Below are 24,769 nucleotides of genomic sequence, written 5' to 3'. Positions count from 1 at the left end.
GCTTGATTGAATGAAAAAGTGGAGAGATAGGAGGAAGGAAAGGAAAAGTACAAAAAAAAAATTGTGTGTTTGGTTGGAAAGAATAGTGAGAGTAAAGAAAATAAAAAAGGATGATAATTTTCTATCACAATACATAAAAATTAATCCTTTTAAACTGAAATAATAATATGAAAGAAAATAAAAAAGATGTGTATATTAATTTAAAATTATACATTTTTCAAATATTTTATTTTTCTTCCATTCTTCACTTCTACTAATTAATGGAGGGAAAGAAAAAGTAATTTCCTTTCTATTTTTTTATCTCTGCTGCCAAACGCAACTCATCCCTCCAATTTTCCGATTTCCAAAATTCCACCTCTTTAACAAAGAAAGCCTTAAATAATAACTCTATTTTATACTAATATGAGCAAAGGGGTAAAAACACACGCATAATAAAGAGAGAACAATTACAACTCTAATTAAAGCAATCAAACTCAACAGTCAGTCACTAGCAAATATCAAATAAGCATAACTCCAACAAGCAACAGCAACATTGAATCTATAGTTAGTTCAACTGATTACAACCAGAAACGTCTGACAATCAGATCCATTCATTGTGACCCGAAACTTATGCCGGGTTGATTCATCCAACCCCCAAAACAATGGAAACCTCACTTAACAATAACATATTATTATAATGTTTTTTTTATTTAACCGATATTGACCCGAATGATCAACATCAGACCCGAAAACTTAAATTTTCCCGAGAAAATGGATCAGCACAATCCCGGAAACTTGTCCCAAGATCGAACGCTCGAAGACCTGGCAGCATGGTTGGGCGAAATATCAGCAGGGTACAATGAAGCTATCTGATGCATATCAAGGGCTAAATGATTTTCATTATCTGTTATAACGGAGGGTTGCCGCTCGGAGCTTTCGCCACTGTCGTTGCACCATTCGGGGATCGCCATGCCCAAGGAAGAAAGACCATCAATGTTGATTAGCCTCGAATAGTCTTCTTCTTCATTTTGTGCAGAGTTCATCATCTCTTTCGGCATTTCTTTGTTGCCACCGCGGCCATTGGCGGCCAGCGCCCGAGCTTCCTGCAGTATATTCTCCAACAGTCCATCGTCGTTGATTTGGTTCGAACGGAGATCCGTTTTCAGCGGGTAAAAACACCCAGAATCCTGATGAGGATGATGGTTAAATGCTGTCCTCGATGATGAAGGAAGATCGAGTGTCATTCCATTCGAATAGTGCTGCATTGGTGAAAACGGCAACGTAAAGCTCGAGCTGGTAGCATCAAGATGAATGTTATTGTAGTTGTTGCTTTGAAGTCCGTCATGCTTGAACCGCTTGTTGCTATGGAAGAAGTCGTCGTCGGTGGTGATGTTGGGATAATCGAAGAGAGGGAGAGTTGGGAAAGGAGATGGGTTATGGGGAGAGTAAAGTGGGGAGGTATGGGGTGGTGTTAAAGCGTTCGGGCTAGGGAGAGGTGGCGGCGCCGAGGCTGAATTCGGGCTTTGGAGTGGCGGAGGCGGCGTTGTTAAGGCTGAATGAGGATTGTAAAGGAAGTTTTGAGGTGGTGGTCTGTGAGGGATGTGGAGAGGGTGAAGAGGCATGGGGTTTGAGGTGTGGGGAGACACAACGGGAGTTTGGAAGGAGAAACAGGAGTTGGGTTCGGTGGTTGGCGGAGGAGAAGGGATGGGTGACGGAGGATGTGAGTGGCGCTGGCGGTGCTGGGAATAATGGGGTTGGACGTCGGGTGGGTAAAGTGGGAGGCCTTGGCGTTGCCTTCTCTTCACCCTTGTGTTCCAATAGTTCTTGATTTCATTGTCTGTTCTTCCTGGAAGCTACATTCTCAATGTAAGCAAAAATAGAGTTATCAATCACAGGTAATTTAAAACCAAGCTCTAATAGAGATACTTAACATGTTGTTTGACTATAAATTAACCTAAATTATTTGTTTGAAGGTATAATTACAAGTAATGTACTTGTATAACTACAATCAACAGTAATTTGTATAAATCAATACATACTACTGGTAGAGGTGGTAGAGGTGAAGTTAAAATTTATTCTAAGAGACCAAAATCAAGTTATATATTCTTATTAATTTCATCATTGTATTGACTTATATTTTTATAACTTTTTAAGAAGACCAAATCAAAATTTTGTTATTTAGGAGCTAAACTATAATTTTTCTATTTATTAATTTAAAATTTTATAAATTTTAAAAGTGATTTTCCTTTCAAGGGGTAGGTAAGGCTTTCACCCTTGACTACCTAAATCAAACTATCATAAAGTACAAATAAATTAATTGATAATCAGAATACATTCGGATATAGGCTAAAAAACCAGACAAGACCTACACACAATGAAAGACTATCATAAAGTACAAATAAATTAATTGATAGGCTAAAAATCAGACAACACCTACACACAATGAAAATTAAGAGGACCTATACATGTTTAAATACCTTTAGTGAAAATAAACTTGAACACTTAAACTCTTAAGACCTTAGCAAAAATTATTCGCAACATAAATTATTATACATATAAAAAAATTGATAAATATTAAGCATGTCTTCGTTAAGTTATGTGTTATATTGTGTCTATTACAATGGTTTTTTTTTTGTATGTATTGAAATTATTGTATTAGAACAGTTAGTCATACGACATACATTCCAAAAGCCAAACAAAAAAAGTTAGAAAAATATAACTAAAATTTTGTTCTCAAAGTTCTAAAAAAACAAATGAACAAATTTGAAAAAAATGATAACTAATAACTTAGAAAATCATAAAATACTAAAAGAGTTTCCAGATTCAATGGCGGTTCTTGGGACCAAGTTTTGGAACGTTTAACTAAAAATTTTAAGAGTTTAATGAGATTTTTTTAAAAAAATGATAAGTTTAATTAAAATTTTTATAAATTTTAGAGTAGTTTAACTAATTTTTTTTTTAAATTGAAAAGCATAATAAGATTTTTCAAAAATTTAAAGTCTAACTAAAGCTTTCAAAAAATCTCAAAAAAATTGGAGGCTTTACCCCCGTTACGGTCCGCTCCGCCCAGATTATTAACAAAATCTCCAACTCAATATAAGAATCATCAACAAAGAAAATAAAAAGTGGCAAAGAATAGCAAAAACAAAATCAAATATTAAATACTAAACGTAAAAGTTTCTAACCAATTTTTAGAAAATTAATAATGATTACCTGAGTAGCCATACGAGCCCATCTATTCCCCATCTTAGCATGCAACTCAATAATAATCCTTTCTTCTTCCGGAGAAAAAGATCCCTTCTTCAAGTTTGGTCTTAAATGGTTAGCCCATCTAAGCCTACAACTCTTCCCACAACGTGCCAACCCTGTGTTCTTTCGCACAGCATTCCAATTCCCTTCACCATGCCTCCTCACGTACCCCGCCAACACCGCATCCTCCGCCGCTGTCCATGGCCCCTTTTTCAACACTATCTCGCCTTCTCTTCCGACACCAACACCGCCGTTGTTCATCCCATTGTTACCTAAGGACCCACCACTCTCGTTTTGTGCAGTAAATTGGTTGTTCCCTCCCCCCATCATCATCATCATCATTTTCCTTCGAATGTTATGTGCTAATATCTATACCTAAAAAGAAAAGGGTTTAATGAAGGGGTTTCTACAAGCTCTTTATAATTGGCCGCCGTGATATTACGAATGTAACGGCTGCGCCTTTAATATGACAGAGAGAATGAAAACAAAAATTACCAAATATGGTATATTAAATACAATAATAATAATAAATAATTCATTACAATAGCGGATTAATTATTTTATTTGGTCTAGAAAGTAGTGAGGAAAATTGAAATTCACTATCCGATGACTTGATTTTCTCTTAAAGTTGTCTTTAAAATAGTAAAATACAACTTGACAATAGGAAAGAAGACACGAATGAAATACGATAAATACCAACTATTACAAAGATTCAAGATTGTAAGAGAACGATACTTATTAATTAGTATTTAAAAGGGGTTTTTGATTTAGGAGGGTCTAAACTCTATACCATGAAGGGATGAGTTTAAGACCCACTAAAGAAGAGATCGACAAAGTAGCGAAAGGTGTATTACTTATTAACACAATTTGGAGGTGAAATTCAATGGTAGACCCTAATAGGCGGATTTAATTTAATTTGTTGATTTATTTTCCATTTAGATTATTTATTTTTCTATGATTTTGTTATTTTGTTATTATTGTTTTTTGTTTGCAAAGCTTGGTTCTTATTGCTTCATTTGCTGGTTGGGTAAATGATGATAGTAGCGTACACCTGAAATTACAGCATCCAACACTAAAATTATTAAATTATATAAGTTAGGTAGGGCCAGTTAGATTTATATTTTATACCCCATATTTAGTCTTAAATTTAGATTTAATAATTTCTCACATAATAAAAAATAATTAAAATTGTATGGGATGATTGGGGTGAGTGTTCGATCGAATTGAATGAAAAAATTTCGAGTTAATCAAGTTGGCGAATCATATTTTATTATCTTAACTTAATTTAAAATTTTCTCGAATCGAGTCTAGTGAGATGGAATTCGAATCGAATATATTTTTTTGAGTTAAATTAAAAAATGACTTTGGATCATTATAGGCGCTGCCACCCACTGTAATCAAATTTGTTATTAACTTTCATCCTCTCGTAATTTATTTATTAATCTTTTATATATGAGTTAGCTTCTTTATTTGCTTAGTTTCAATTATCTTCTGATTCTTGTCACCGTGTATTTTGAAATTAAAAAATATGTCAAATGTAAAAAATGTGATTTTTTAATAAAAGTTATTTTAAAGATAAAATGTGAAATTGATACCAATAGAAAATTTTAACACGAATATTTTATGGCATCATCAATAATTCAATTTTAATAGAAATTTATAAAGGTTCAACATGATTAAACAATTCAATAATATAAATAGTACAAAATGTGAAATTTAATTTAATAATATAAATAGTAAACATAAATTTGAATTTCTTTTTTTTTGAGGTTTGGGGAAGTAAAAGTTTTGGGTAAAACAAAAGGAAAAAAATTTTGAGGGTCTAGGAGAAGTAAAAGTTTTGAGAGAAAGTAAGAGGGAAAATGTTTCGAGGGTAGGGAAAGTAAAATTTTTGGGGGAAAAGTAAAAGGGCTTGGAGAGGGGGGTTGAAGGGAAGGGAAGTAAAAGGGTTTGGTAATTAGTTTATTCGAATTATTTAAGTTATTCGAATTCAAAATTCAAACTTGAAATTCAAAAAAAGATTAGAATTGATTTGATTAACTCAATTAATTCAATTCAAATAGTTTAAAATTTGAACTTTTTTTTTTATTTTGCCGAGTCAAACCAAATTTTGCTCACCCTTATGTGATGATATAAAAAAAAACCAATCAATATATGGACTTTAGAATTTTGATTAATATAAATTATTAGGATATAAGATCTAATGTATAAGATAAGCCTATTGACTTAGGATTAGTGTCCCATTTCTTTTTGGTCTTTGTTTGCTCCTCCTAATTTAAGTGAATTTTGCCTTAAAAAAATTAATATAAATTATTAAAGTATTGAAATATATAATAATTTAAAATAATATAAACATGATAATATATACATTATCATTTCCTCTACAAACTATAAATAAAAAATAATTAATACAAATTTATAATTGAAGTTAAATTTGCCGCAAACAAGTGATTAAAAATAATATTTTTTTATTAGTTTATAGTTAGCTGGTGACAAAACAAGTGGAAAAGAAATAATAGTCCTACCTAATATGGTATTGTCGTTTCCTTTTAAGCCTGTATTTCAGATTTTCAAATCCATGCTAAATCTGAAGTTTGAAAATGTAGTAGAATCGACTATTATTTCCTTTCCTTATGAAGAGAAAAGTAAAGAATAGGTCTAATGGTAATAATAAAATGTGATTTTAGTATGGATTTATCTAATGTACTTTAAATGATGTTTGAGATTAATTCTATAACACTTCATACTCAACTCGGTTGTCGAATCCGAGTTACAATATGCTACATTTGTTCTCGAAGCAACTACGACCAACTACAATTCAATTTAAACATTTACACATGCTATTAAATACATTAAACAATCATAACATGTTTTTCAATCATATCTGGGTCTTATACGAGCTCACGATAGCTGTTTTGGTAACCTGATGTCGAATTAGGACTAAAATGTAAAAGTTTTAAACTATCGGATTGACGTCGCAACTTTTGGGGTTTCTATGTCTCAACGCAATTCACTATCTATTTCCTCATAATGACGTGACCGTCTATTTTCAAAAATTCCAAATGGTGCCAATTCATAACACTTAAACAAACAATCCATTACCTTTAATTCAACCATTTCGGCAAAGATACCATTCTCATATGCTTATTTCTAACCTTTAGTATCTTATATACATATACATTACATAAAATCATTATCTCAACTTTAATACATATGACAATTTCCTTTCTAACCATTTAACCATTTCAACTACTTATGCCATTCTCATTTATGCATTCATTAAGTTATGAATTAGATTCAAACTACATTGCCAATTCAGAATTTAAAATGACCATTTGGAAAAAAAATCAAATTCAAACTTTAGGTACATGTCACATCTCAAAATTCGGCCTAATAGTTTCAAGGTTGGTAGAATTGGGTTATTAAATCGAGGGTTTATGTTAAATATCGGAAATTAGAGTCGTAAGTAAGTAATTAAAGTATTAAAGTAACATAATTGAGTTTTTTTTATTAACTAGCTTAAAACAAAATTTAATTTTCAGGTCTAACTTGAAAAAATGGATTTTAATTGAGTTAGGATCTAATCGAAAAAAGGAATAAACAGGGAGTGATCAAAAGAGAAAATTGTCCAATTTTTGAATTTAGTCTTCTACATGGAGTATACCAACGTCTTCTTCCCCCTTTTAAACCCCAAATCATTAATAAATTTCCCAAAACCTAAAATCAGAGAGTTCCTTCAAAATTAACTCATTTTTCTGGATTTATTAACCTCGCAAACACCAAAATAACCCTCAATTTTAAAGGAAAATAACGTTTTTTTCCCCAATTCCGTCATTGTTCTTCTTGAGTTCAAATCTCGAATTAGAGTTGTAGATTGTTGTTTTCATAAATTAAGGTAATATTCTTACATTTTAAGGTTAAACAAAGAGTGTTCTTAATTCAATTTGAGTTTTAAATGATTGTATGAATATTTATTTATATTTGATATTTTTAAAGCAAGCTTGGATTCAAAAATGCAAATCTCGTAATCTTGAGTAAACCTGTGTTTTTAAAGTGATTTTTTGCTTCATTCTAACCTAATTAGAAGGTATTTCACTTCAATTTGATAGTTCATAACCAAATTTTAAGAATCAAACATTTTTCCCTTTTACATGTTCTTGAAAGCTTGAATTTTTCAGAAATTTTAGAACCATAGATTTAGATGAAATTAATGGCTTAGATATGAAATTAAATGATATTTAGGATGTTTGAAATCAAAATTGAGGATTAAAAATGAGATTCGAATATTGAAACTTTAATTTCAGCAAAACTAGATAGTTTTTGGTAATGGGAAAGGAGAGGCTTGAATTGTGTTTTTCTTGTTATTTAGTTGTGTTCAAGGCTATTTTTTATGAGTTTGGAATGCATTTGTTATGTGTGCAAAGTGACAGATCAATCGGGAGTCACTAAGAGAAAGTCTAAAGGTAAGGAAAAGCATGTTTGAGCTTTCGGCTAGTAAGCGGAAGCATGATTGGTTAGTGTCTAGAGTCGCTGTTGGTATGTGTGATTTATAGTGTTAATCAGGAGCTTAGTATTAGTATAAACCCCTATCCTAAGTTGCGAGTATAATCCTTTTCTAACTTTTTTCCTTGTTGCGAAATTATGTCTAAGTAAGATAAGTTGTGATATGTGATGCTATTGCAACAAGTAAAATATGAAATTACATGAATATGATGTATGATATACTGATTTTAATACACACATATGTGGTCTGATATATGATAACTCAATGAGCATTATTGTGGCACTTGAAGTGCAATTAAATGTGAATCCGATAAGCATGCATTGTGTATGAGTTTGTGATATGAATTAATGAATATGAACATAGATTATGTGCATTAAAAAAGTAATTAAATATGTGTAATTGTGGATATTTTGGCCTTGTGATCTTTTGAAACCATTGGATATAGTTGGCATGGTATAGAATTGTGATGGAGATGCGTTCATCCAATGTATGGTGATAGAATACACTTTTACGTTTCATAATCTCATGTTGCCAAATTATCATTAAATGATTTATATATGAAATATGTTGTATGTAAATGCATGTAAGTACATAAGCTAGACATATGAGATAATGAAGCATGAATATGTTATTTTAACTTGTTGAAAATATGGTTGTGAATGTGCCTTAGTATGCTCTTACTTAACTTATGATGTTGTGTATACTTTGTTGTAATTCTAAACATTCATTGAGCTTATTTAAGCTCACACACTCCACATTAAAATCTTGCAGATAAGTAGTTCTTTTGGTGTGAATGGAACGACCAAGAACATGATTTAAGCAAGGCAATAACCTTCGAGTAGGTAGTTTTACAATTTTTGGACACTTTGAATACATGCAATGTGGGTTAGAGTTATAGTTTTAGTTACTATCATAATTTTATTATTTTGATATTGGACTTATGGAATGTTTATATTGCTTTTGGACTTCGCTTATGGACATTTTGATGTTTGAGATTGAGGTTGTTAATGCATGTTAGGTATTCTCGATAAAAATGTATTTAATATGGCATAAAAAATGGTTAAATGATGTTAATAGGTTTAGTTGAGTTAGACATTAATTGTATGTTGAGTGGGAATATGTTTTGAGCATGGAAAGCATTTTAACTTGGGAAATTTTAGCATTTAGGGTAAAAGTATCGATACTCATGGTAGATTTCGAAAATTTTCTAAAGGGTTCTTATTTCTTGAATAATTCTATTTCTAATATTTATTTAAAGTTTTAATTAGTCATGATTACATCTCTAAAAGTTGATAGTGGTAGCTGTTGCTTTTATTTGAAATTTTGTATGCATGTCCATAAGTTCCAGTAGTTGTTGTAGCATCTTGTAACTTGGGTCCAGTGATCGGAGTGGGTTAAGGGTGTTACAATTACAAAAGAAATTATATCAACTTAAGAAGTAAATTATTATAAACTTCAGAAGCATACTTGGACTGTAATTTCCAACCTAACTAAGATAAACACCAATTGTTCAGGATACATATAAGATAAACACCAATTGTTAAGGATACCTATAAGATAAACACCAACTTAAGTAGTTGGAGCAGAAGAAGAAGTAGTTGTGGAATTGACAAATTTTGAATTAGCAGAAAGGCTAGAATGATTAAAGTAACATTTTTCAAAGGTGAGTAGGTGATTAAGGCACCAAGTAAATTACTATCCTAACCACATATTAACTCATTCGTCAGCTCTATTAGAGATAATCCTAATCTATTCAGTCTAGATCTCAACTCTAACCTTCTTTTCAAAACAAATTAAGGTCATCAAATAAATGTAATGTGTTTATCAAATAAGTTGGTTATATAAGCACAAGATTGAGTAAAATAATTAACAAAAATCAAAACAATTGAAGAAAAAATATAAACACTTGTTTTTTGTTACAAATTATCCTAGCTAAAGTACGACAATATAGTTGCATTTCTAGCAGAAGGGTTTCTTAAGCACAGCATTCTAAGGCTAATTTGGAAACAACCTTCGTATTTGGAAAGTTTGGAGGTAATTTTGGAAACAAATTCCATATTAGGAATAGGCTAAGCCTAGGAAGGTTGGTAGGATTCTTAGGTTTGCCCCAACTTTGAGATGTCTTGGAGAGTATGGATTGATGTAACATCCCAAAATCTAGGGTTAGAAGTTTTAAGGTTGTGGTTAGGGTCAGTGAGTGGGTTGAATGTTTGGGTTCAGTTTCGCGTTTTAATGTCAGAATAAGTCTATTGGTTTGGTGGTGGTGAGTGTGATAGTTTACCTTTGGGTTTCGGGTTCGAGTCTTCATGTGTGTTTTGAGAAATTAATTTATTTTGGTTTTGGTTTTTAATTTTTAAAGATTTGCTTTTAAAATTTGAAAGAGGAGTTTTTTTTTAAATTTCACGTTCTTATTCTTTTTTCATTTTTTTTCTTCACCATTATTCCTCTTTTTCTGTTCTTTCTAATTCCAATTTCGTTTGTTTCTTGCTTCTTCTATTTTACGCAATTGTTATTTATAGTTCCATCAAAGGAGATTTCTCTTGTGTGTTTCGTGTAATCGCATGTGAGTCAGGATAGTCTTGTAGAGGCAAAGCAGTTAATCTTTATTGTTTACAATTCTGATTTAAGGTGTGTGTAATAGCCTAAATTTTCAATGGTGTCGGAACAGTGATTCGAGATCACTAAATTCGACAAATGAATAGAAAATATTATTAATTTAGTTAATATAAGTTAGATATGAAGTTACGAAAATTTTTGAAGTAGCGAATAGTGGACTAGAAATAAATATTAAAATAATTATAATAAAAAAACGAGGTATCGAGACTTTGAAAATTTTAAACCGAGCTATAAATATTTATGGAGTGTTAATAAGTTAGTATTAAAGTTTCGTCAAGAAATTTTAAAGTTCCGATAGTTAATTGAATAAAAAGAACTAAATTGTAACAAATGTAAAATTTTGGAACATGATTAAATAGCTTAAATAAAAAAATAAAGAGGGTTTAAAAGGAAAATAGACCCAATGTCTATTTGGGCTAGACGGCAATGGCATGAAATCAACAAAAAAAAATAAGGAGAATTAAGGGTAAATTTGGAATATTGCAAAATTTACTTAATAAAGCTAGGACTAAAGTGGAATTATCTAGATTTCTCTTTATTTTTCTGCATTCTCATCAGCAAAAACACCATAGAAGGGTTTTCTTAAGTTGGTTTTCATATTTTTACTGCAAGTAAGTTTAATTCTTGATTATTTCTTGAATTTTTGTGTTTTTGTGACTTTTACAACTAGGTCCACTTGTTGAATTCATTACTCTTTGGTTCTATGAAAGAAATTGAAAGTTTCTATGAATATGTGCTGAAAATATATGATGATTTAGCATGGAATTAGAGCTTTAAATTGTTTATATGTTGATTTTATTGAAAGAATTGAATAGAAAGTGAATGTTTGAGACCTAATAGTGAAAGGGTTTGAAGTTAGGGTTTTATGTGGAAATTCTGAATTTAAATAATTGTGAAATAACGTATAATGTCTAGGTAAAGCATTAATTGAGAAAAATTAGCTTCATTGAGGGGTTAATAAAACAAGGACTGAATTGTATGAACTGTGAAATTTGGGGCAAAAATCGAAATCAACATTTGCACTAAAATAGTTTTGGACAGCAGCAGTAGTCTAACTTTGAAAAATCACCATAAATTTTATAAATCTGATTAGAAGATGAACAAAATATTAAATTAAATCTTATTGAGTCTAGTTTCTCATAGAAGAAACGATGTAAGCAACAGAGTTGTAGATCATTAGATATAATAGATTTTGTGAGACAATGTCAGAATGATTTTGGGTTCCCCTGTTCTAACTTTGGAAAATCATCAAAAATTGGATAAAAACAATTAGGGGCTTGAATTTATATTTTTAAAATCCTTAATGAGTTTATTTTTAATAGAAACAAACACAGACATCATCTGAATTCCTTACGAAGAGATGATTAATTTTTAGTGAAGAAGGGTTAGAATTGTCAGACAGCAGAAAAGGGGTGATTTTAAAGAATAAACTGTACTTATTGGTTAAACCAAAAATTATAAAAAAATTTATGATAAAAATATATGTGAGTCTAGTTTTAGGGAAAATTAGCGGATCCTAATTTGGAGTTCTGTAGCTAAAGATAAAAATAATTTAGTGACTATGAGTCAGATAGACAGCATTGGAATATACATAAGTAAATAATGAAATTATAGATAATATTACTTATAAGCGGGTTATAAGCATTAAGAATGTGAAATAGAGTGAAGATAAAGTCAATACTGATAAGTGAATGATTTTACAATGATAGATCGAGAACCCGAAGCAAGTCGAGAAAAAGATAAAGTAGCTGATTAGTCCCTGAACTTTCACAAATTTTGCAAATCGACCCAGGTAAGTTCATATGGTTGAAGTTTAATGATTATATGTTAATTTTATGAATTATATAATGTATGATGAAATATATTTATTGATGAATAGAGAATAAAATAACAACCCGAAAATCGAATAAATGATCAAATTGAGCGGAACGTCGGATTTGAGTACTTCTGATCAGTGATAAGTGGTAGCCTCAGCTACACTTATCTGATCAGTGATAAGTGACAAGTGATAAGTGGTAGCTTTAGCTACACTTATCTGATCAATGACAAGTGATAAGTGATAAGTGGTAGCTTTAGGTACACTTATCTGATCAATGACAAGTGATAAGTGATAAGTGGTAGCTTTAGCTACACTTATCTGATCAGTGACAAGTGATAAATGTGATCAGTGTAAGACCGTGGCAGGACTATGACTTCAAAAAGTGATAAGTGATCATACGCAAGACCATAGTTATACTATGGCAAAGTGGAAGTGAAGTACTCAATTTTCTGTAACCGTTCCTTAAATTTGGTTAAAGAATGATATTTGAGAAATGGCCCTAAAAGAATTAAAGGAAATGTATAAGTGGTAGTAAGTTTATACAAGGGAACTCACCAATGACTGTGGTTGACAGGTGAACTTAATAATTGTGTATATTGTATAAGTGTATAAATATTTGGTAAGATTTATGTTTTATGCCTATGAACTTACTAAGCTTCTATAAGCTTACTTGAGTGTATTCAATGTCTCTTGTAGATTGACGTGGAAGTATACGGAGGATCGGATCAACACAGAGGATCACACTATCCAGATTATCTCCGGTAGCTTTTGTAAATTTCCTTTTTGATTTATTTGGCATGTATAAGGTTTGATGATTATATAAATGCTAAGACTGGTTTAATGAATATACATTAAAGTAAAGAATGATGAATATGTTAAATAGTATAATTATAATAGAAGAATGATTTGGTATCAAATTGATTGAAATCAATTGGTTGGTTGGATTGGTCTTGGTTTTAAAATTTGCAGGGAATGTTAGATATTTATAAAAGGGTTATATTGAGCAAAAAAAACTTTGGGATTTTGCGAAAAATTCCCTATGGTCTCGATTTAATTCTGGTTTGGTCCTGAAGTATGTTTTAGGCTTTGGAGGCCCATCTAAAGGACGTCATGATATGTTTTAGTAAATGAATAGTATTTAACTCGTATTAACGGAAAATTAATTTGGTAAACTCATGTAATGCTCGTACCCTATTCCGGTGACGAATACGGGTAAAGGGTGTTACAGTGTGTCTCCGAAACTGTTGATTTTAAGTGTTGAGTTATTGATGGATTGCGTGATATTATGCATATTTTAGTATATTTCTGGATTTCCAAAGAATGGGGATCGTTTCGGTGTTAAAAACACAAATTTTAGGCTATTTAGGTGTGGTTTCGTGACCACACGGGTGGCCACACGAGCGTGTGTTGCACACAAGCGGTCCGCATGACCTTGTGCAATTTGGAATTTAGGGTTTTTGATGGTTTTTTATTCCACACGGCCTGACCACACGAGCGTGTGTACCCACACGGGCGTGTGAGATCTCCACACTGTCGTGTCTCATTTGCTCTTTATTTTTGGAACTTTTGGATAGTGAGTTACACGGGCTACTCACACAGCCGTGTAACTTGGTCACACGGGCGTGTGTCTCCTCCATATGGGCGTGTAGGCCTGTACACGGTCGGGGCATATGGCCATGTGGCCCTATTTTGCAGAATTTTTATTTTGAGTCATAAACTGTCTGTTTTATGTTTCTGTGTAATCTGACCCTAGGTTAAGCCTCGGTAAGTATGTTTAGAACTCGATTTAGTTTGGTTCATGTATATGTATGTGTTTATGGGCTTTAATTTATTTACTCATTTATGTGATGAATAAGTATGAGCTTATTATTGTTGTCGTAACTGAATATTAGAATATAAGTGTAATCAAATGTGAATATGTTCAACTAGAAATGTTAATGTCCATTTTTGTATGTTGTCTGCATAATGTGTGCATTGTTGCATAGCATGAAAATTTTGGGATCTGGCTATGAAGAGAAGAAAGACAGACTAAGCAATTTTAACTGCGATACTTTTGTATAGCGGTTTACCGCACTATCCTACATGTATATGAGCTCAACTGTATATAGTTACTCAAGTGGCATAATTCCACATTGTGGTGTGTAGGGTGGATGAACCTATTATGGTTCTATGTGGAGTGCATGGTGGACGGGCCTACCATAACCCTTACGTGGTGTGCTAGATGGACAAAGTGGTGTTTGGTTGGTGGGGTGGGATTTTGACTTGTGCATCCGTTCACATCTGATTATACATCTGTTTGTCAGAACATTTTTTGTCTGTTTGTGTAAACTTTTGGTTTTTGAAAATATAGTTAGTGTCATGTGATATGTTCTGATTATTGCGTATGATTGGATCATATTTTCTGTGGTTTGATATTGTATCTGACATACCGATTGAGACTTTTGCAAGTGATATTTTTATACATATGCTTGTCTGAAGTATTTATTCTGTCACTCCATCTTTTGCCATCTGTTCATATTTTGGACTCACATTGAGTTCGCGTAGCTCATTTCTGTAGTGTTTTTCCTTTTAGTTACATTCCGTGTTTTGGAGCTGGACTCGGCATACCGGAGGTCTTAGAAAGATATGGTTTGATTCGGTTTAAGTAAAATCTCATAAGTTTTATATAGTAAATTTTAAGTCGATTTGTAAAACAACTATATAAACTGTGGTACAAGTTTTTGTAAGCTGGACTTTTGTAAGTTGTTATTTGGACTCAGCTTTAGAAACTGTGGATTTCATTTCCGAATGTTTGATGCTGGTTTAATATTGTTTCAAACATAATGAACAAAAATGTTTTCTAGGTTTGAATTAAAGTTTTGGTTTTCCGCCACTTTTGGTGGCCAATGTAACCTCCAGGATTCGGTCTAAACTTTTAGGCCGGGTTTTGGGGTATTACAATTGGAGACTCAAATATGGGCACTATTAAGAAGTTGCTTCTCTAGAAAACAAGTGCTTCCTCTCCTTCTTCTCGTAGTGTTGGAAAATTGGTTTAGAAAAACTGATTTGTTTACATGATGGAATTTTAAAATTTCCTAAAACCATGTCCTTTTTTTCTATCTATGATAATAAACTTTACCAAATTTAGTACATGCTGTAGAAGCAATAGGGGTACTTGCTTTGCAAAATGGAAAATGTGGCTAAAATAGTGATTGGAACTGTGACCAAAGTTTTGAGCATGAAATCAAAAGTATGAAACTTTAAAGATGAACACCGAGATTATTTATGCCATTCGACTTCAGTCTACATCTGTGGGGCATTGTCTAGATCAATGATCAACTATCTTTATCAAAGTACTACCAATGATTTAAGTCTTATAAAAAACAACATTTTAGACGAGACAAAAATGGTAACTAAAACTAAATTTAGCCATTATAATTTATAGTGACTAAATTTAAATCTGTCACTTGTCATCACAAATACCTTCAACACTATTGTATTTGTGGCAACTTTTACAAAACCGTCACAATTATTCAATTTTTTTGTTACAAAAGCTTCTGACACTAAAATTGTAAGTAATTGTGACAAATAAATGGGCATAAATTTTTAATTTTTTTAAAACTAAATTGTCGACACTAAATTTATTAGTAATTGTGACAAAAATAAATTATAATAAGTATTCAATTTTTTTTGAGCAAATTGCCAGCAACAAAACTATAAGCAATTGTAAAATAAATAAATAAATGGTCACAATCATTTAATTTGTTTGTGATTAGATTTTCGACATTAAAAACATAAGCAACTATGACAATTAAATTATCGTAATAATTCTTTCTATTGTGACACATATTTTTTACTCTAAAAATAATTTGTGACGAAAAAAATTGTCAGAATAACTAATTTTTTGTGATGATAATGTAGACACTTATTTTTATCCGAATGCAAATTAATATTTAGTTTTAATTCTCAAATTTAATAAATAATTTTGAGTTAATTTTGATTAATGCTTATTTAAGTTGGATTATTTGAATGTGCATAATAAATTTTAATTGGACTTAACTTCGAATTAGTTGGAGTTAGCTAAATTTGATTTGGGGCTATTTGTATTTTTTTTATTTGGATAATTTTTATATTTTTAATGAATTTTGTGCTTCGGCCTATTTAGTTTTAACTTTCTATATATCAAAACATTTTTTTTATATATTTTCTACTAATACAATTTTTTTTAAAAGTACAAAAATATAAAAGAAATTACAAACAATGACCTATAGTTTTTTAAGTGTTACAAAATGATCCATTTTACTAAACTGTAGGATTCCTTAACTATGTTGGGGGCAAGTTGCTATCCTTAGCCACGCAAAGCGTGCCAACACAGTACCCTAGTAGTTTGCTCGTATAAACTAGCACCCTTGCCACCATCCTCAATCTATAAAATTGCACCTAAAAAAATAAGAAACGGAGGCCAGAAATTAGCATAAATCAAAGCTAATCCTCACTCTCGGTCTCGGCAAACACCTAAAGCCACCATGCTTCATTATCATTTTCCTTAAACACCATTACCTATGCACTAAAAAATGCATGAATTGGTTATCAAAATTTACCATAATTTCTCTTAATCAATAATATTCTCAAGGAAAATAAAACTTTGTTGGAAAATTATACAAGTCTACAACATCCCAGGGACATTTAAAACAAAATTTTTTAATCTATTTTAAAAACTAACATTTGAAAGAGTGAATCTTTAACAAACAATAAACGGTCTGCCCATCTAAGCCTACAACGCTTCCCACAATGTGTCAAACCCGTGTTCTTTTGCACAACATTCCAATTCCCTTCACCATGACTCCTCACATACTCCGCCAACATTGCATACTCAGCCACTGTCCACGACCCCTTTTCCAACACTATCTCACCTTTTCTTCCGATGCCAACATCGTCATTGTTCATCCCATTGCTACGTAAGGACCCATCACCCTTGTTTTGTGTAGTAAACTGGTTGTTCCCTCCCATCATCATCATTTTCCTTTGAATGTTACGTGCTAATATGGGTTTTGCAAGGTCTTTGTAAATGGTTGTCGCGATATTGCGAATGCAATGGATGCGACTTTAAGTATGGCAAAAAGAATCAAAACAAAAAGTTACCAAATATGAAATAATAAATGCAATAATAATGATAATCATTTATGACAGCCATAGATTAATTATTTTATTTGGTCTAGAAGACAGAGAGAAAAATTAAAGTTCACTATCAAATTATTTACAATGAAAAGAGGATAGATTTTCCCCAAATACTGAATTGCAATAAAAAACAAATCAAATACAATAAGTACCAACTATTAAAAACAATAAAAATCATAAAATAACAATACTTATTAGTGTTTAGGAGGGTCTAAACTAAGAAGACATCAACAAAGTAGAAAATTGTGTATTACTTATTAATACAATTTAGATGTGAAATTCAACGGTAGACCCTAACAAGCGGTTTAATTTGATTTGAAAAGATAAGTTTATTTTGATAAGATTAATGAGAATTTTCAAAAATTTTAGAACACTCAAAGTTCTAACACCTTAACAAAACTTAGCCAAAAGCCACACAGAGTGGAAATCTAGAGAACCCATACAAGCTTATATACTTTTTGTGAAAATGACACCCTAACAAAACTATTAGCAACATAAATTGTTTACATATCAAAATTTTGACAAATATTAAACATGTCATGATTAAATTAAGTGTTATATTATGTCCATTACAACCCTTTTTTTGTATATATTGAAATTATTGTGTTATAATTGTATATTAAGTTTTCTACAACCAGACATACAACATACATTCCATGGCCCCTTTGTCAACCTTATCTTGCCTTCTCTTTTGATGCCAACACCACAGTTGTTCATCCAATTGCTACCTAAGGACCCACCACACTCATTTTGTACAGTAAATTGATTGTTCCCACCCATCATCATCATTTTCCTTTGAATGTTATGTGCTAACATCTATACCTTAAAAGAAAAGGGTTTAATGAAGCGCTTTTGAAAGCTCTTTGTGAATGGTCACTGCGATATTGCGAATGTAATAGATGCATCTTTAATTATGACAGGAAGAATCAAAACAAAAAGTTAACAAATATGAAATAAAAATGCAATAATAATAATTTATGAAAGTCGCAAATTAATTATTTTATTTGGCCTGAAAAACAGAGAGAAAATTTGAAGTTCAATGTCAGATTACTTTTTTTTCCTTTTAAAATTGTCTTTAAAGTGGTAAAGTACAATAAAAAAGACATGTTTTACCCTAATGTTGAATTGCAATCAAAAACGAATCAAATACAATAAGTACCAACTAATAAAAAAAATGAAAATCATAACATAACAATACTTATTTGTCCTTAAAAGGGGTTTTTGATTTAGGAGGGTTCTTTTGCACTGCATTCCATTTCCGTTCACCATGACTCCTTACATATCTGACAACATCGCATCTTTTGCTGTTGTCCACGGTCTCCTTTTCAACACTATATATCTCGCCATCTCTTTCGATGCCAACACCACCGTTGTTCATCCCATTACTACCTAAGGACCCTCTACCCTCCTTTTGTGCAATAAATTGGTTGTTCCCTCCCACCACCATTGCCATCACCATCATCATCATTTTCCTTGAATTTTACGTGCTAATATCTATATTTAAAAAGAAAAGGGTTTTTAGTATACTGCAAGCTCTTTGTAAATGTCCACCACGATATTGCGAATGTAACGAATACATCGTTAATTATGACAGAAAGAATCAAAAAAGAAAGTTTCCAAATATGAAATAATAAATGCAATAATAATGATAATAATTTATTACAGTCGCAAGTTAATTATTTTATTTGACCTGAAAGATAGAGAGAAAATTTGAAGTTCAATGTGAGATTACTTTTTTTTTCTTTTAAATTTGTCTTTAAATTTGTAAAGTACAATTTGACAATAAAAAGAGACATGTTTTACCCTAATATTGAATTGCGATAAAAAACGAATCAAATACAATATATTGGAACCCACCCATTGTTTGAAAAGTCAAAAAGGGTGGGCACCGAAAGTAGAAAGTAAAATTGGTTGGCAAGTTGGGTTAAAAGTTGGCATGGGATAATTGCAATTTTGGTCCCTAATTGTATAGGGACATTGCAAGTTGATCCTTGAACCTCAACTATAAATAGGCCTAACCATTTCTTACTTTCTTCATCCCACACTTGCCATTCTCTACTTAAGGCAATTGTTCTCTCTCCCTATTTGTAAACTTTCACTTGTATTTTTGGAGTGAAATATATTTGGTAGTGCCCGAGGACGTAGGCAAAATTTGCTGAACCTCGTTAAAATTCTAGTGTTCTTTATTTTTGTTCTGCATATTTTGCAAGTGTCATTGTAGTGATTTATTGTGCTATTAAATTACGATAGAGGGATATTCTGGCTAGGAAAGATCTGGTATGTAAGCGATCCTCGTGATCCACCTCTCTTTCCTAGGAATTGAACTTAGTGTGATTTTTTAGTACAATAATTTTACTCTTTCACACGCTTCCGCGCAACAATTGGTACCAGAGCCAGGTTCGTACTTGGGGAATACGACCGTTTATGGTACTATTCACGTATACAGCACTATTCACGTATACGGTACTATTTACGTATACGACACTATTCACGTATACGGTACTGTTCACGTATACAGTAGTTGGGATTGAGGAGAAAATGGCAGCAGCATCGTCATCAGCAAGGACTACTGTGACAAATGCAAAATTTGAAGTAGAGAAATTTGACGGTACCAATAATTTTGGTATGTGGCAGTGTGAGATCCTGGATGTCTTATGTCAGCAAGAGCTGGATATAGCCCTTGAAGAAAAACCTGACAAGATGGATGACAAGGAGTGGGCCAAGACCAATAGACAGGCGTGTGGTACAATCCGCCTATGTTTGGCCAAAGAGCAGAAGTACTCCGTCATGAGGGAGACATCAGCGAAGAAGCTGTGGGATACATTGGAAGAAAAGTTTCTAACGAAAAGTCTTGAAAATAGGCTTTATATGAAAAAGAAACTTTTTCGGTTCACGTATGCACCTGGTATGTCGATGAATGACCATGTGAACTCATTCAATAAAATTTTAGCAGACTTGCTAAATTTGGATGAGAAATTTGAAGATGAAGACAAGGCATTATTGTTGTTGAATTCCCTTCCTGATGAATATGATCATCTTACCACCACATTGCTTCATGGGAAAGATTCAATCACATTTGATGCAGTCTGTAGTGCGTTGTATAGATCTGAGACTCGAAAGAAAGATAAAAGAGATCACAGAGATACAACTGCAGAAGTCTTAACAGTAAGAGGCCGTTCACACAGCAGCAAACCTGGTAGAAGGGGTAAGTCCAAAGGGAGACCCGCCAAAGATGAATGTGCCTTTTGTCGTGAGAAAGGGCATTGGAAAAAGAATTGTCCTAAGTTACAAAAGGGCAAGTCTATTTCTAATGCATGTGTAGCGGAGCATGATGAGGAGTCAGACTTTAGCTTGGTTGGTATGGCAATGGCATGTCAAACGGATGAGTGGATATTGGATTCGGGATGTACTTACCATATGTGTCCTAATAAGGACTGGTTTTCTAGTCTTGAAGAACTAGAAGGTGGAGTTGTTTTTATGGGCAATGATAGTGCCTGTAAGACAATGGGTGTAGGTACAATCAAATTGAAGAACCATGACGGCTCAATCCAAGTTCTGACAGATGTTCGCTATGTACCCAGCTTGAAGAAAAATCTCATCTCATTAGGGGCCCTAGAATCTAAAGGGCTCACAATCACTTTGAGAGATGGATTACTAAAGGTAGTAGCTGGGGTATTGACGGTGATGAAAGGCACTAGAAGAAATAACTTGTACTATTTAAATGAAAGTACAGTTATTGGATCAACATCAACAGCTTCTGCGAAAGATGCAGATTCAGAGGCTACCAGGTTATGGCATAGGCGATTGGGACATGCTGGTGAAAAAGCTTTGCAGACTTTGGCGAAGCAAGGCTTGTTGAAAGGTGCAAATTCTTGCAAATTGGAATTCTGTGAACATTGTGTTCTGGGCAAGCAGACGAGGGTAAAATTTGGTTCAGCAATTCACAATACGAAAGGAATTCTGGACTATGTTCACAGTGATGTGTGGGGACCTACCAAAGTGGCTTCTTTGGGAGGTATGCACTATTTTGTCACTTTTCTTGATGATTATTCAAGAAAAGTATGGGTGTATCTAATGAAAAGAAAAAATGAAGTTTTGGATGCATTTCTGAAGTGGAAGAAGATGGTGGAGACTCAGACAGGTCGAAAGGTCAAACGACTTCGATCAGATAATGGTACTGAGTACAAAAATGATCCATTTCTAAAAGTATGTCAAGATGAGGGCATTGTGCGACACTTCACTGTTCGAGATACACCACAGCAGAATGGGGTGGCAGAACGCATGAATCGGACTATACTGGAGAAAGTTCGATGTATGTTGTCCAATGCTGGATTGGGCAAGGAATTTTGGGCTGAGGCAGTTACATATGCGTGCCATCTAATTAACCGATTGCCATCAGCTGCAATAAATGGAAAAACTCCTATGGAGATGTGGACTGGTAAACCTGCTACTGATTATGATTCTTTACATGTTTTTGGTTCCACTGCATATTGTCATGTAAAAGAATCTAAGTTAGACCCAAGAGCAAAGAAAGCATTATTCATGGGTATAACTGGTGGTGTAAAAGGATACCGTCTCTGGTGTCCGGATACAAGGAAGATTGTTTTCAGTAGAGATGTAACTTTTGATGAATCAACCATAATGAAGAACGAGGATTCACAAAAGGATGACAAAACCAGTAGTACTTTGCAGCAGGTGGAGTTTGAAAAGGTTAATGATGATCCAGCTAATATTGAAAGAACAAATGATGAAGAAGTTTCGACCCAAGAACTTCTACAGCAACAAGATTCAATTGCATATAGGAGGCCAAGAAGAGAGATTCGTAAGCCTGCTCGCTTTGACGATATGGTGGCCTATGCACTTCCAATTGCAGATGATGATGTTCCTTCCACTTACACAGAAGCAATAAGTAACTCTGATGGTGTAAAGTGGAAGCAAGCTATGAATGAAGAAATGCAGTCTCTTCATAAAAATAGGACTTGGGAGTTGGTGAGACTGCCCAAGGGAAAGAAGGCAATTGGATGCAAATGGGTATATGCAAAGAAGGAAGGATTTCCTGGTAAAAATGAAATTCGATACAAGGCTAGATTGGTAGCAAAGGGTTACGCTCAGAAAGAAGGAATAGACTACAATGAAGTGTTTTCTCCAGTTGTGAAGCATTCGTCTATTCGGATTTTGCTAGCCTTGGTTGCGCAATATGATCTTGAACTAGTTCAGCTTGATGTGAAGACCGCGTTTTTACACGGTGATTTGGAAGAGGAAATCTATATGACTCAGCCTGATGGATTCAATGTTGCTGATAAAGAAAATTGGGTTTGCAAACTGACAAAGTCGCTTTATGGATTGAAACAATCTCCGAGGCAGTGGTACAAGCGATTTGATCAGTTCATGAAAGGGCAAAGGTACACAAGAAGTAAATTTGATCATTGCGTATATTTTCAGAAGCTACAAGAAGGAACTTTCATATACTTGCTCTTATATGTTGATGATATGCTGATAGCATCTAAGAGCAAAGTTGAGATTGAGAGATTGAAGACTCAACTCAATCTCGAGTTTGAGATGAAAGATCTAGGTGAAGCTAAGAAGATTCTTGGCATGGAAATATGTAGAGATAGAGCTCATGGCAGAGTTAGCTTGTCTCAGAAGCAGTATTTGAAGAAAGTACTACAGCAGTTTGGCATGAACGAGCAGACCAAACCTGTAAGTACCCCGTTGGCTTCTCATTTCAAGCTTTCTGCACAACTATCTCCTTCGACGAATACGGAATGAGAATACATGTTGCAAGTTCCGTATTCTAATGCAGTGGGTAGCTTGATGTATGCAATGGTGTGTACAAGACCCGGCATTTCACAGGCAGTTAGTATAGTGAGCAGGTATATGCATAATCCTGGAAAAGGACATTGGCAAGCTGTGAAATGGATTCTACGGTATATTCAGAAGACCGTGGATGTTGGATTACTGTTCAAGCAGGATAATACACTTGGTAAAGGTGTTATTGGGTACGTTGATTCTGACTATGCCGGTGATTTGGACAAGCGAAGATCAACCACCGGTTATGTGTTTACACTTGCTGGAGGACCAATAAGTTGGAAGTCTACACTACAGTCTACAGTTGCATTGTCAACCACAGAAGCCGAGTACATGGCTGTAACAGAGGCTGTAAAGGAGGCTATTTGGTTACAAGGTATGGCTAAAACCTTGGGGTTGGTTCAGGAGCATATTAACGTGTATTGTGATAGTCAAAGTGCTATTCATTTAGCAAAGAATCAAGTCTATCATGCACGTACAAAACATATCGACGTACGATTCCATTTTGTGCGGGAAATTATTGAAGAGGGGAAAATTTGTCTTCAGAAGATCAAGACTGCAAATAATCCCGCAGATATGATGACCAAGGTGGTAACAGCAACCAAGTTCGAACATTGTTTGAACTTGATTAATATCCTGCAAGTTTAACAGTTGAAGAAGGCACTATCAAGTATTGTTGTCAAAGGCAGAAAGAATTGTGTGAAGATAAGATTATCCTAATCAAATCTTCAAGGTGGAGATTATTGGAACCCACCCATTGTTTGAAAAGTCAAAAAGGGTGGGCACCGAAAGTAGAAAGTAAAATTGGTTGGCAAGTTGGGTTAAAAGTTGGCATGGGATAATTGCAATTTTGGTCCCTAATTGTATAGGGACATTGCAAGTTGATCCTTGAACCTCAACTATAAATAGGCCTAACCATTTCTTACTTTCTTCATCCCACACTTGCCATTCTCTACTTAAGGCAATTGTTCTCTCTCCCTATTTGTAAACTTTCACTTGTATTTTTGGAGTGAAATATATTTGGTAGTGCCCGAGGACGTAGGCAAAATTTGCTGAACCTCGTTAAAATTCTAGTGTTCTTTATTTTTGTTCTGCATATTTTGCAAGTGTCATTGTAGTGATTTATTGTGCTATTAAATTACGATAGAGGGATATTCTGGCTAGGAAAGATCTGGTATGTAAGCGATCCTCGTGATCCACCTCTCTTTCCTGAGAATTGAACTTAGTGTGATTTTTTAGTACAATAATTTTACTCTTTCACACGCTTCCGCGCAACACAATAAGTACCATCTTATAAAAAAAATCAAAATCAAAACATAACAATACTTATTAGTGCTTAAAAGGGGTTTTGATTTAGGAGGGTTCTTTTGCACAGCATTCCACTTCCCTTCACCATAACTCCTCACATATCCGACAACACCGCATCCTTCGCCGCTGTCCATGGTCTCTTTTTCAACACTACCTTGCCTTCTCTTTTGATGCCAACACCGCTGATGTTCATCCCGTTACTACTAAAGTGCCCTCTACCCTCCCACCACCATCATCATTATTTTCCTTTGAATTTTACGTGCTAATATCTATACTTACAAAGAAAAAGGTTTAATGAAGGGTTTTTGGTATATTGCAAGATCTTTGTA

The 24,769-nt window shown here is 33.4% G+C and overlaps 1 protein-coding gene across 1 annotated transcript; it reads right to left on the bottom strand.

Annotated features, from left to right (window-relative positions):
• Positions 1–374: 374 nt before the first annotated feature.
• On the bottom strand, positions 375–3,591 carry LOC107939869 (transcription factor MYB97). Its single transcript, XM_016873251.2, has 2 exons — positions 3,193–3,591; positions 375–1,832 (listed from the first exon to the last, which is right to left on the bottom strand). Exons 1-2 carry the CDS (start codon positions 3,568–3,570, stop codon positions 756–758), a joined length of 1,455 nt encoding a protein of 484 aa, XP_016728740.2. The 5' UTR covers positions 3,571–3,591; the 3' UTR covers positions 375–755.
• Positions 3,592–24,769: the final 21,178 nt, after the last annotated feature.

This window comes from Gossypium hirsutum, chromosome A11 (genome assembly GCF_007990345.1).
Source record: "Gossypium hirsutum isolate 1008001.06 chromosome A11, Gossypium_hirsutum_v2.1, whole genome shotgun sequence".
Taxonomy (NCBI): domain Eukaryota; kingdom Viridiplantae; phylum Streptophyta; class Magnoliopsida; order Malvales; family Malvaceae; genus Gossypium; species Gossypium hirsutum.
This window is presented reverse-complemented; position numbering and strand designations above follow the sequence as displayed.

Bases quoted from the DNA above. Each gene is read 5' to 3' on its own strand.
- LOC107939869 (XM_016873251.2), bottom strand. From the start codon at position 3,570: ATGATGATGATGATGATGGGGGGAGGGAACAACCAATTTACTGCACAA. The intron at 1,833-3,192 runs GTAATCATTATT...TTGAGAATGTAG, and splicing joins GGGCTCGTATGGCTACTCAG to CTTCCAGGAAGAACAGACAA.